At 54.9% G+C, this 13,107-nt stretch overlaps 1 protein-coding gene across 1 annotated transcript; it reads right to left on the bottom strand.

Moving 5' to 3' along the window:
• Positions 1 to 6,519: 6,519 nt before the first annotated feature.
• DMRTA2 (DMRT like family A2) lies at positions 6,520 to 12,405 on the bottom strand. The gene is made up of 3 exons (XM_069477928.1): positions 12,078 to 12,405; positions 9,928 to 10,491; positions 6,520 to 8,701 (listed from the first exon to the last, which is right to left on the bottom strand). Exons 2-3 carry the CDS (start codon positions 10,481 to 10,483, stop codon positions 7,644 to 7,646), a joined length of 1,614 nt encoding a protein of 537 aa, XP_069334029.1. The 5' UTR covers positions 10,484 to 10,491; positions 12,078 to 12,405; the 3' UTR covers positions 6,520 to 7,643.
• Between the last annotated feature and the right edge of the window lie 702 nt (positions 12,406 to 13,107).

Here is a 13,107-nt window from a genome sequence, read left to right on the forward strand (position 1 = left end):
TGGAACTGTTCTGCATTCTGATTGTAATGGTGGTTACACAAATCTAAATGTATATATGTTCAAACTTTTAGACATGTACCATAAAAAAGTCAATTTTACTATATTTAAACATAAAAAATAACAAAGTAACCATTAGTGATATATGTAAAGAAATACATAAACATATATTGTTTGTGCATGTGTTTGTGTGTATATATATATAATTTAAACTCAACAATCACTGCAGGGATTGTTTAGAACTTAGAACACCAAGAAAAGTTTTTTGAGGTGAGAAGTATTTTATCTCTGACATTGTTTAGAATTCCTGGGATGTGGTAACAATTTAAAAAGAAAAACAACTTTTAGTCAGTATTCTTATTGTTTTCTCTACAAACAGTATGCCCTCTTACTGTCTACTCTGGGAAGGGTGACCCTCCGGCCCTGGTATGCCATTCTCTTTTGTGGTTCTGGAATAAAACCCTCAGGCACAGAGACACTGATCCTGGAAGCCGGAAATCAGTAGACTGAAAGGTCCAAGGGAGGATATAGGTAGGGCTCTGACAGTGTCTGCTATAGGCAACCAAATCCTGGTTTGAACAAAGCAATTGTTAAATTCAAAAACTATCCCTGATGGGGACAATTACGTAAGTTTTAATATATGTTAAGCATTAAGTAATATAAAGGAATTTTTTTTTCAGACAAAGTCTTGCTCTGTTACCCAGACTGGCTCTGTGACCCAGGCTAGAGTGCAGTGGCCCGATCAGAGCTCACTGTAACCTCAGATTCCTGAGTTCAGGCGATCCTCCCATCCCAGCCCCCCTCCCTGCAGGTGCCACCACTCCTGGCTAATTTTTTTATTCTTTATAGAGATGGGCTCTCACTATGTTGCCCAGGCTGGTCTCGAACTCCTAGCCTCAAGCAATCCTCCTGACTCAGTCTCCCAAAGTGTGGGGATTATAGGTATTCACCATTGTGCCCAGCTGGAATTATTTTTAATATTGAGAGTGTATTAATGATATTGTGGTTTTGTAAGAAAATGTCTTCATGTTTTAGGGATGCATATTGAGATATTTCACAGTGAAATGTCACAATATTTGTAATTTACTTTTAAATACTTCAAAGAAAAAACATGTGAAATAAATATGGCAAAATGTTAAATAGTTATTAAAATTATGTGATGAGTATACAAGGATTTATTATACTGTTCTCTCGACTTTCTTATATACTTGAAATTTTTCATAATAAAAAGCCAGGTGCACTGGTGGCTCATGCCTGTAATCCTAGCACTCTGGGAGGCTGAGAAGGATGGATCACTTGAGGTCAGGAGTTCAAGACCAGCTTGAGCAAGAGCAAGACCCCATCTCTACTAAAAATAGAAAACTTAGCCGAGCATGGTGGCAGGTTCCTGTTGTCCCAGCTGCTCAGGAGGCTAAGGCAGGAGGATCACTTGAGCCCAGGAATGTGAGGTTGCAGTGAGCTATGATGACGCTACTGCACTCTATCCCAGGTAACAAAGCAAAACCCTGTCTCAAAGAATTAAAAAAAAAAAAAAAATCCCAGAAATATTGAGTTTCTTAGTGCCAGTGCCACCAAACACTCACTCAAACACTTAAATAAGGTCCCACGACCCTGTTAAGGCATATCACAAGGATGACTTTGAATCAAAGCACGCCAGGAGCACTGCAGAATCCCTTGGCAAAGAAAATGGAAAAGCAAGTAACATCTTTATAAATCGACTACAGGAAAATGCTAAAACAAAGACTATTTAGGGCTGAAATGGGCAAACATTCAGCTCTCTTAAAGCTTGGTTTTCCAGCAGGCCTCATTCCCTGTTGAAGCCTGGGTCTCTGAGGACTGGTTTCAGGGAGGACATAGCAGGCTCCAGCCTGCTCTGTATCCATCCCCCATTTCTTGCACCCAGTTTTCCTTTGGGGGGGACCATCTACCCCCCTTCACTGTTTTTGTGGCTTGGTTGGGCTGAACAGCCTCCTGTCCCACTTCAGGGGTGAGGCCATGAATTAGGCCCAACCATGCAGTCATGAGATTGGCTCTGGGTTGGAAAGGTGACAAAAGTCTAGTCAATGAGTCAGCTCCAGGTTGTTTTAACTCCTGAGAGAGAAAGTAGAACATGAGCCTGAGGCCACTGGTGGCCATCTGCCCTTCATTTGGAGAAGCCTGCCTGCCTAAAGACAACTTGGAGTACACCTGATCTAAGAGATGGGAAAAGCAGCTCAACAGAATGGTGTTTGAGCACCTGGTTCCAGGTATTTCTGAGATACACAGGGGAGGGAGGGGGAGAAGAAGGAGGAAGAGAAGGAGGAGGAAGAGGGGACGTGAGGATGGACAAATGGGAGGAGAGGCAGGGATAGGTTGAAAGGGACTTGAATAGGTGGGGAACCCTGAAATTTAAAATTCACTGATGTCACAATAAACCCAGGAACAGGCTGTCTACCCCAGAAAAATGACCTTAACAGGGTGCACAATTTTAAGAGAAAGATTTAAGAAGCCAGTCCTCCTGGCAACAACAGAAATGGTGAGAGGGGAGGCAGAACCCCAGCATCTGGGGTCTCAGTACCCCTCCCAGCTCCTGGCCTCCACTTTGGGGTGGGGAAGCTGGGCCACCTCATCCCTCCCATGGCCCTGCTGCCTTCTGCATGATGACTTTTTCTACCATTTGTTGTCCACACTTAGAGGCCCTATAAGTCCCTCAGTCTCTATATATTGAACACTGAACTTTTTTCCCCACCCTCTAATCTTGTCTCTGCTCCAGGGACCCATATCTCTAAGTGTCATCCCAGCCCGGACACCCGGGGAATTAGCCATGAGCCTTGCTCCCCACTGATGCCCACACTGGATCCACAGTGGGAGTCTGGCTCCCAACAGTCCTTGAAGCCATCTTTTCTCTCCTCTCATGCTCCCACTGGTCACTTTTTGGCACTACCATTTTTTATGGCTTCTCCTCAGGGGGACTTTGTCCTTTTTCCTAATAATCTGCAAAATCCAGACACAAATCTCACCAGGCAAGGCTGTCCACAGCTCCCAGTACCCTCGTTCCAAAACCCAGGCCTCTTTCCCTGGCACTCAAGGTTCTCCATGGTCTGATCTCTAATCTCTGTCCAACCTCAGCAGCCTGTTCCCACCTCCTCCCTTTCCACCTGCTGGTCCACTGGGACCCCTCACTCCCTCACCAACTTGCACCAACCCCTCAGGACTCAGCTGCAGCCTCACTTCCTCTCAGAGGCATTTCCAGAACCACACTCTGCCATCTGTCTCTGTGGCCCCTTGCTCTGCGCAGGGTGTCTCCTATAATCTGTAACACTTTAGACAGTTTACAAGCCCAACTTGCTCCAGTCACTCCGTCCCTCTGAGCTGTGTACTCCTTTGTTAAATGGGACCATGCCCACACCAGATGGTATGAGAATTGTAATAGTGAACACCTAGTGAGCAAGCACTGAGCTAAGAGCTTTTTACACGTTATTCCATTTAATCCTCAGGGCACCCAGAGAGAACGACACTACTATTAGCACCATTTGATTGAAGAGGAAACCCAGGTTAAGTGCCTTGCCTAACTCACCTCTCCGGCGGGCTGACCTCCGAGACCGAGACCGGGGCACTGATGAGCGCACCGCCTCGCCTGTTCAGTTGCTGCCTCTCCCTCCCCCAAACACTGTGGGGGCAGGGCGGGCGCCTGTCATGCACTTGTGTGTCCCAAGGTCCTACAACTGGGTCTGACATACTGCAAGTACTTAGTGAGTATTAGCTGACTGAAGTAATCCCTGAATGCACCACCCTAGCCAGCGACAGAGCCTGGATCCAGCTCTTGGCTCTTTTTCACCCACTGAGCAGGATCCTGGTGGGGAACATGCTTAGTACAGGACCTGGCACACTGTAGGTACTCAATAGTGGGTAGCTGCTGCTGCTCTTGTGCAGGAGGAGAAGGGAGAAGGAGAGGGACAGGGGCAGGAAGAGGAAGAAAATAATTAAAAAACTGCTTCTTCCTTGACTCTGTCTCCTCGGAGCGGCCCCCGTCCGTGTCCGAGTCCTCCCAGTGCCCATGCCAGGGCCGGCTCCAACTGGCTTCGGGGAGAATTCGGGAACAAACGTGGACAGCAGAGGTCAGGAAGTGAACGCCGGTTTCCCGTTCCCCTCCTGGCGGCCTGCGGCCGCTGTCCTCTCCCTCCTGGTGCAAGCGCAGACCGCGACCGGGGACCTCACACTCCTCCCCAGCGCGGAGCCCAGCCGAGAGCTCGGCGCAGTCCCCTCCCGCAGGCTGCAGAAGCTCCCAGAGCCACTGACGCCTACTCACGCGCCCCACCCCACCCCCACCGCCACCTAGCAACCGGCCAGAGCATCCTGGATTCTGATTCCCACACCTCCCGCCCAGGATGTGAGACCCTGGGCCGGTCCTTGCCGGTCTCTGCGCCTCACTCTTTCTGACTGGTCAATGGGCAGTGGGTCAGGGCGCGCCTTGGGCGAAAGACTTTGCCAGGCGCCAAGGGCTGTGACTGACAGCCCTGGGCTTCTATCGCAGGGCCTGGGCCACAAAGGCTCACAGGACCCAGAAGAAAAGGGACCTGGGAACCCCGCTACCCCACCCCTAAAACTCCCACCGAGCTCTACCGAAGATGCTGACAGCCTGGAGCTGAAGGCAGCGGGGGTCTGGGCCTCATATGTTCAGCGAAGGCCCACCCTAGGCCAGCAAGGACAGCCTCATCAGAGGAGAAGGAGAAGGCCCACTGCGGGGTGGAGATGCGAGGAGATAGATCCAGGCTGCGCGGATGGCCCTGAACCACTTTGGAACTCAGTTTCTTCTTCTGTAAAGTGGGGTCAGTAATAACTCTCTGGATTCTCCCCAATTTGCTGTGAGGATAAACTAAAATAATAATCTTGAAATATGGCTGTGTGGGGTGGCTCTTCCCTGTAATCCCAGCACTTTGGGAGGCCAAGGATTGCTTGAGGCCAGGAGTTTGAGACCAGTCTGAGCTACACAGAGAGATTTCGTCTACGAAAAATTTAAAAATTAGCCGGTGTGGTGGTGCAGTGCCTGCAGTCCCAGCTACTCGGGAGGCTGAGGTGGGAGGATCGCTTGAGCCCAGGAGTTTGAGGTTTCAGTGAGCTATGATAGCTCCACTACACTCCAGCCTGGGTGACAAACTCTCTCTAAAAATAATAATTTTGAAATTTATGAAGCTCCAGATGTTTTTCAGAATGAGCAAAGCAGGCTCACAGGCCACCCCCTGGGGTCTGGTCTGAGCACAGTCAGGTATGGAGTTGCCTCTGGGGACCCAGTGTAGGTCCATCCCGAAAACAAGGGACCCAGACCAATCTTAGCTTCACCTCGGTTGCAGTGGGAGCAGAGGCCGGGGATGCAGCGGCCAGAACCGCCTGGCTGAGCGAGGCCGGGAGGCCTCGGAAAACCTGGAGTTGGGGGAGCGCGCCGCGCCGGAGGCTTGAGAGGGCGCAGCGGCGAAGGACAAGAAAGTTCACACTTCTACCAGCTCCCTCGCGCTTTCTCCGCCTTCTCTTCTTCCTAACTGTTCCCTTTTTCTTTCTCTTCTTTCCTTCCCATCTTCACTCCCTTTCGCGACCGGTCTCTCTTGTCGGCATCTTTCTTCTGTCGCTCCTTCTCCCCCCACTTCCATCTCATCTTCACCCTCACACTTTATAACCAAACAGCCAAACCTCCTTTCCAATTAAAGTGGAATTAGGCAACTCAATCAAATTAGTTCCCTATTAAAGCCCTTCTTTATTAAACCGTTTTCTTGTCCTGCTATTAAGTTTCACCGCCTGGCGGAACTCGAGCGGGCCCCAGAAGTTTACCTTGGGATGTCTGCCGGGCCTAGCCAAGGGGAGGAGGCACTGTTTTTCCTGGAGAGGGGGAGTCGCCCTGCTTGGAGCGGGAGGGACGAGAGATCGGAGGAGGGGGTCGGCCCAGGAGCAGCTAATTTGCTCAGCTCTGAGTAAGGAGTGAAGATGAAAAGGGTGAGGGATGAGGTCTGGCTGGAAGGCGCGTCCTCACGGCCACTATCGGATTACACAGCTTCAGGCGAAGGCACCATCCCGCCACCCCCACCACCCAAAAATTACTCCCAGGCCGCAGGTCTTGGCGGGGAACCGTAGCAGCTATCCCTCCCCAGAGGTCGCCTCCACTGCTTACGGTTCCAAACCTCTCTGAGAAGGAAAGCTCTGTCACTGTTCGACCAGGGCTGTGCCCATATCTGCGCCCCGGGAGAGCGGGAACTGGGCCCCCAGCTTTGCAGGATCCCTGTGAAGTCTCGGCCCGCGATCGGGGGACCGAGAGCACTGGCAAGGCCAACCCTCCGCAGCCCGCGCGCCCAACCTGGGGGTGTGCAGAGGGCGCCGCTCCTCCAAGAGTTCAGAGCCGAGCACCACTCTGGTGGATGGGCCCTCTGGGGCGCCACAGAAGCTTCCTCTCCTAGCACCCCCAGAGTTGACCACCTGCGGGACCGCAGTCAAATCCCAGCTGGGAAATCAAGACCTTCCCTCCCGGCAGCTCGAGGGGCGGGACGGGATTCGGTGTTGTTTTCTTAGAAAATAACATTTATTTCTAGCTCATATCTATGCAAAGGAAAGCACAAAGTGCTGCTCTGCAGCAGCGTTTTCTGCTGCCGGCCCTTTAGCCAGGGCGTTTGGCGAGTCCCAGGAGGCGAGGATGGGCCCGCAAGCCGGCGGTTCTGGCTCAGTCACTCGTCGCTCTGTTCCTGCTTCAGCGCGCACCTTGACGGCTCCTTAGGGAGAGATCGGCCGCAGGCTAGAGGGGCAGGTGGGCAGGATACGTCCCGAGTTTACAATATATTTAATCTATAAACCTGATAAGTACAATGCGCGCATAGTCTAATTTTTTCCATTTTGTCCTGTTTTTGCTTGTTTTTGAATGTTTTTCACGTTAATACCGAGGTCACCTACAGATTACAATTAATAACTTAGAATTCCATTTTATAACATTATACACTGGCTTGTATATATATATGTATAGATTATATATAGATTTATACATATATAAAAACTCACACTGCACCAAGGAAACCCATGCTTATTGGCATAAGCAACAAAGAGCGACAAATACCGCAACAAGGAAAGTGCACCTTAGAACTTGTTTCCTTTTTTTTTTTTTACAATTGATATCGATATATATGTGTCCCAAAGACTCGACTCAGTGCCAAGAGATTTATACATCCTAAATTTATATTTGTTAGAGCGAATATTTAAATTTTTTAAAAGGGGAGCTGGGGAGACACAGAAGAGACTCTTGGATTATCCTGCCATCCATTGGAGAGCGCAGGCGGGCGGGATGAGCATAGCTAAAGGAGCCTCAAGAGCGTGCGCTGCGGTCGCAGCCTCTGAATTCACGTGAATTCCCAGCCTTTTGAAAAGGGGGCTGGGGAACTGTGGAGAGGGGGTAGGGCACGAGGGCATGAGGACCCAGGCCACGCACCCTCTCTGAAAACACCTGTACCTGTAGCTGTTCCCCCTTTGCTCAGCCCTCCCTACACACCCTCCAAAACAAAAACAAAAAGCCACCTTGAAGTGAGAGGACCCCAGCCAGGTCGCAGAGAGCGCGCTGAGCGAAGAGGGGCCAGCGGCCCGCGGAAACAAGGCTGGGGCTCCTGTTTGGGGGCCGCCTGGCTGCCAGGCCCCTCGCCTTACTGCTTCTCAGGGGCGCCATTGACCATAGGCCCGTACAGGCCGCCGCCGTAGGCCGGCTCCTTGTGCACCGCCGCGGCAGCAGCGGCCGAGCGGTCGCGCATGAGATCGCTGAAGGCGTAGTCCATGGGCGGGCGGAAGCCGAGTGTGGGCACCAGGCCGGCGGTAGAGTAGGGCGCCATGAAGGCCAGGCCGCGGCTGTGCGCCGCTGCCGCGGAGTAGGCCAGGCGCAGCGGGCTGAGGCCGAGCGGAGCACCCAGTGGGTAGGCGCCTGCATCCGCGCCAAAGTGACTGGCGTTGGGCTGCAATGGCGAGAAGGCGGAGCGGCTGCTCAGGGAGCCCAGCGCCCCAGGCGCCATGGCGCCCGCCAGTAAGGGTCTGTGGTGCGGGGGCGCCGCGGGCCCAGCCTGCAGCGGCGCGGGCAGCCCCGGGCCCCCAGCGGCGGCGGCCTCGACCCGGCCGGGCCATGCGTCGTCGGCAGCTGCTGCTGCACCCAAGGCAGCTTTATCCGGGGGCGTGGCAGGGCCCAGGCCGGCCGCCAGGCCTCCGCGGTGGTGGTTCAGCACTTGCTCTATAGCCTGCACCACGTCGCCGCCGCAGCCCTGCAACACCAGCTCCAGGACGCCTCGCCGGTGGCCCGGGAAGACGCGCGTCAAGATGTCCAGCGGTGTCCGCTGCCGTTGACCCGGGCCTCCGCCTAGCCCTGGCGCCGGCGCGGCCTCAGCCTCTTCTTTGTCAGCCTCCGAACCGGATTCGGAGCCCAGAGGGCTAGCGGAGCCAGGGCTGTCCTCCTCGCCGCCGCCACCTCCAGGCCCAGCACTGCCTGGGCAGCTGCCACCTGCCTCCTTTGAGGCCCGGGCCAGAGGCGACCCCGAAAAGGACTCGCCGTCGCCATTCTCTGAGCCTGAGCCGGGCCGCACCTCCGGGGACGACGTCCCGGGACCCGAGTCTGCGCCGTCGGGTGATAAGGGCTTCACGGGCGGCGGCTGCGGGCTGCCCGCGCGGCCTGCCTGAAGCAGCGTCTTGGGGAACAGGTCAAACTTCTGCAACTTGGCCTCTGGGAGGGGAGAAAAAGGGGTGTGAGGAGCGGTTGACGAGAAGATAGCACCCACAGCAACTCAGTCCTTTGGATCTTAGTTTCCTCTCCCTCTGAGCCCCACAAGCCTCATTCAGTCCGAGGGGCTCCAGTGCCCCTTTCTTTTTGCTCCAGCATTCCTTCCTCTCTGAGCCCGTACAGCCCAGTCTCTCTTCCCCTGACCCCAGGACTCCCTCCCTCTCTTTCTATACTCAGTACCCAGACCGCTTGTGCCACCCTGTAAACTCAATGTCCAGTACTGCTCTTCCCACATCTGTGCCCCAACACCTCCACCCTTAACCTCCTTCCAGTCCTGCCCTGCCCTGGAGAAGTGGCCGGGTCCAGGGTTCAAACAGGAGCCAATATAACTTCTACTTATACCACATACTAGAAGATCCCACTCCACTCCTGTGAGTCCAAGAGCCAACCCTGCCCTGGGCAGCCTAACTTTTGAGGAAAGACTCCTTGGGTATTTAGGAAGTCCCAAGCCTCTCTACAGAAGTAGAACCCTTATTTCTAATTCACCCTTTCCAAAATTGAGACCTAAGAGGTTTGAGAGCCCTCCCCAGAAAGAGCCACGGGAGTCCAGAAGGAGAAGGTGGGGCTAGGCCAGGAGTAGACAGGGAAGAGGAAAGGGGATCTAGGAAAGACGGAGAACTCATACTCTGAGAAAACCGGGACGAGCGGGTAAAAGAAGCTGGAAACAGGGAGGGCACAGCATGCGGCTGTCCAGGGAACTAGAACGAGAGCGTCTCCAGTACCTAGGGAAAGTAGTGCGGACGGGGTTGGGCGTTGGGGGGATAGAATTTCTGAAGAGAGTTGGAAAGGAGTGGAGGGAAAGGCGGTGTGTGGAGAAGCGCAGAGTGAAGGAAAAGATAAGACTCACGGGTTTCCACACTGGGGAGCAGATGAAACGAAGTGAGAAAGGAAGCAGGGACCTGCCTGCATTTAGGTAGAGAGTAAGGTTAAAGTCATCTACATTTGGGCCCGCAGTAAGAGAAAGGAGTAAGTGCAAATGCTCCAGAAAGGAGAGAAAGATTGTATGTCAATGCTCAGTATCTGGGGCCGGGTGAGAGGCGAACTTTAGACTCGGGGCGTTTGGAGCAGAGTCTACTCTCCTACTCTTTCTGTACAGAAACAAGTCCCTGGGCTACGCGCCCCACGGCTCCGACAGAGCTCCCCTCCCTAAGGCTTGACCGCGCTCTCACCTGCGCCCCCTGCGCCCGCTGCGCCGCCTCCGGTCCCCGCGGGCGCTCCCGCGCCCGGGCCCCCGCCTTCAGCGGCGCACACTGAGCCAAAGACCTCGTAGGCGGGCCGTGGTGGGATGATGCCGTTCGCGGCTGCCAGCGCCAGGCCCTCCGCAGTGCCGTAGAGCAGCTGCAGCTCGCGCGCCTCGTTCTCCTCCTGCGCCTGCTGCCTGCGCAACGCCACCTGCGCCGCCATGACGCGCTGGCGCTCCGCGATGAGCGTGCACTTGGCGCACAGGCAGTCCTTCCAGCGACAGTAGCGCTTGTGGCCCTTGAGCGCCGACACAACGCCATGGTTGCGGCAGCGCGCGCACTTCGGAGTCCGCGGGTACTTCTCCGCCGCCCGCAAAAGCAGCGGCGGCGCCCTCAGCAAGCCGCCCGCCACGCTCACTGGTAGCGACGCAGCCGCTGCAGCGGCCGCAGCCACCGACGCCACTGACGCCACAGGCGGCCCAGTAGCTGTCGCCGCCGCTGTCGCCGCGCCAGGCACGCTGGGCAGCTCCGAGCGCAGCTCCATGGCAGGACCTGACGTGGAAGGTGGGAAAGGGGGAGAGACCCGGGTGAGGGGCACACCGTGCGCTAAGGCTAAAGCGCAGCCTCGAGGAACCCACACTTAGAAATTTTGGACGCAGAACTTTGGCTAGCGGTTGCCAAATTGCTGGGAGAAGGTGCGATCGGAACCTCCTCGTAAGTCCGAGCTCCTCCACCCCAGTCCCACCACAGCTGCTCTTATATCTGATATGCGCCAGGTGTAAGATTTCGTTTGAATCAGTGGTTCCGCTGGAAAAAATAAAAAAGACATATAAAGTTTGAAAGCCACAGGTTCAGGTGGATGTAACGGGGATTTGAAATAGAAAATATGATCCCCAAAAGCTTAGCTTAATTGGGGTGAGACAGGTAGAGAGAAATGTTTGCTTGACGGGACTCGAATTAGAGAGAAAATTTTGGCCTGGCAGTTAGGCTATAATACCAACGACAAAACAGGAAAACCCGGAACAAAACGTTCAGGTTGGTGGAAGGGCGAAGAGAAGGAGACAGATGTCGGGCGCAAAGCTGAGCTGGTTGTGCCGAGATTTTATGTGTTTGTTTGGTGGTTGTTTTTAATGCGGGTGGGAGCTGGAGAGTTCGGGAGAAATATCCGGAACAGAAAAAATAGCTTTAGGAGGTAGAGTGAGGGCTAGGAAACAACCAACCAACTCAGGGGCAAAGTTAGGCCCAGTGGTCCTGGGACCTGTAAAATTGTGAACTCTAGAAGTTCCACGGTGCGGGCCTCCAGAGAATGGTTGTGGAGCTGAGTTTAGGAGGCCTGGGAAGGATTAAAGAGAATATTCAACCCAAGAAACTTTCTTTGGATAGGCAAACTAGCCCAAAGATTAGCTTGATGGGCAAGGAAAACAGCAAAAAAAAAACAGCTGATTTGGAGGGTCTGGGATCCAGGGTCTACCCGCGGGAGAGGAGAGTGTGTAAGAAAACAAACCTGAAGGCAAAGGCTACGGGTAGGGATAGGGTTAAACCTGTGGCACAATTTTTAGTTTTGTAGTCTGGAGAAGTAGTCTGGGAGGAAGAAGTATCCTGCGAAAAGTTAGGCATTGCGGGAGGGGATCTTTTTCGATGACCACCTCACATTGTCTTCCCCTTGCCTCCCCTTCGGGTTTGGGGACAGAATCGTCAGACACGCCCTCCCCATCCTGGGGCCCCAAGGGACCTCGTTGTAGCGCAGTTTCCTGCGTTCTGGTCCCGGAGTTGGGTTCCTGGGACTTGGATGGCCCGGTAGGCCGCGCCAAGACAGGGGAGTCGCCTTCGGAACTGGCCATGAACGGACACGAGAGTCCCACACGCGCCACAGCCCCAGAAGGCCCAATCAGGCCCGGCTCCCCGCTTTCACCCCGGTCTCCTTGCTCCCCCACCCCCACCCCGTCCCAGCCAGAGCCCGGGACAGAATCCTGGGGTCTCTGTCCTAGAACCCCAGACCGCCTCTCCATGAAGGAGGACTCTTCCCCCAGACCCCGAGGGCCGCGCAGTTCCGAAGGCCCGCTAGGCCCAGGCCTCCTCAACAGGGGCCGCAGACCAGGTCTCCTCCCCTTCTCTCCCAGCGGCCCTCAACTACCTGCCTTGGGCTCCGGAATCCTTCTCCTCCGCTGGCGCCGCACACGCCTCCCAGCTCTGCTTGCGATGCTTGCGCTCTTGGCCTCCTCCCCTTGCCCCTGGCCCCTTATCTGACCACGTCACCCTCTTTCAGTCACCATGTCCGAACTTCCGGACCCCCTCGGAACGCAGCGCAGTCCAACCCTCCCGTCAGAATTCGGAGTCGGAGGCCCGTCTAGGAGCCGGCTGGTTGGAACCGCGACCCGGCTCTCGCGGTGCTGCGTCCCCTCGCGGTGCGCGCGGGACGATGCGCGCAGCCGGGGCCCACTTGCCCGGCGCTGCCAGACTCTCAATGAGCCGCTCGCCCGCTCTATTGTTGCTCCTTAGGGCTCCATTAGACAGAATTGGACAACAATGTGGCGCCTGCCATTGGCCAGGGGAGGCAGACGGCGCTCTGATTGGCCGGGCCCGCGCCCGGGGAGCCCCGCATTCTGCAGAGTCCGAAAGATTCGAAACTCCAAAAGCTCCACTGTGTGCCTCGGGAAGGGGAGGGGGCGCGCCAGGGAAGGAGTGGAGAAAAGTGGGTGAGGAGGAGCGTTGAAAACATCGTGACAAGTAGTTTCCGTGCGCCCGAGAGCGTGTGAATTGCTCCTAATTACCGTGTCCGGTGCGCCTCTCTACGTAGACGTGTGTAACCCCTGGCTTCTGGGGCTCCGGCTCCGCTGCGCCGCTCTGCCTGGCCGGGGGCGCTTGGCAAAGCCGAGCTTCCCAAGTAGCCCTGGCGCCCTGGGGCGGGAGGGGGGCAGGTGACAATTCAATTACCGCGGTCGGGTGGGGGCGGAACGGGGGTGCGGGGGTGGGGAAGGGAAGGTGATCCTGGCATAAATGCCAAGACGGGTTTTCCTGCCTCCTTTCGGCTCTGTTTCGGCGTGCTCCCAAGTCGGACGGGTCTGGGGTAGTTAGGGGCTCTTTTGTTTATTCTCCTGCCGCCTTTAAAGTTAAGTTTCTTTATTTTAAAAGTCCTGATACGATAGGCATCACGGAGGGTAAGTGTAG

The sequence above is a fragment of the Eulemur rufifrons genome, chromosome 8 (genome assembly GCF_041146395.1).
Source record: "Eulemur rufifrons isolate Redbay chromosome 8, OSU_ERuf_1, whole genome shotgun sequence".
Lineage (NCBI taxonomy): Eukaryota > Metazoa > Chordata > Mammalia > Primates > Lemuridae > Eulemur > Eulemur rufifrons.

Excerpts from the sequence above, each read along its gene's own strand:
- DMRTA2 (XM_069477928.1), bottom strand. The coding sequence starts at position 10,483 with ATGGAGCTGCGCTCGGAGCTGCCCAGCGTGCCTGGCGCGGCGACAGCG. Across the intron at positions 8,702-9,927 it reads AGCGGGCGCAGGGGGCGCAG|AGGCCAAGTTGCAGAAGTTT; the intron begins GTGAGAGCGCGG and ends CTCCCCTCCCAG.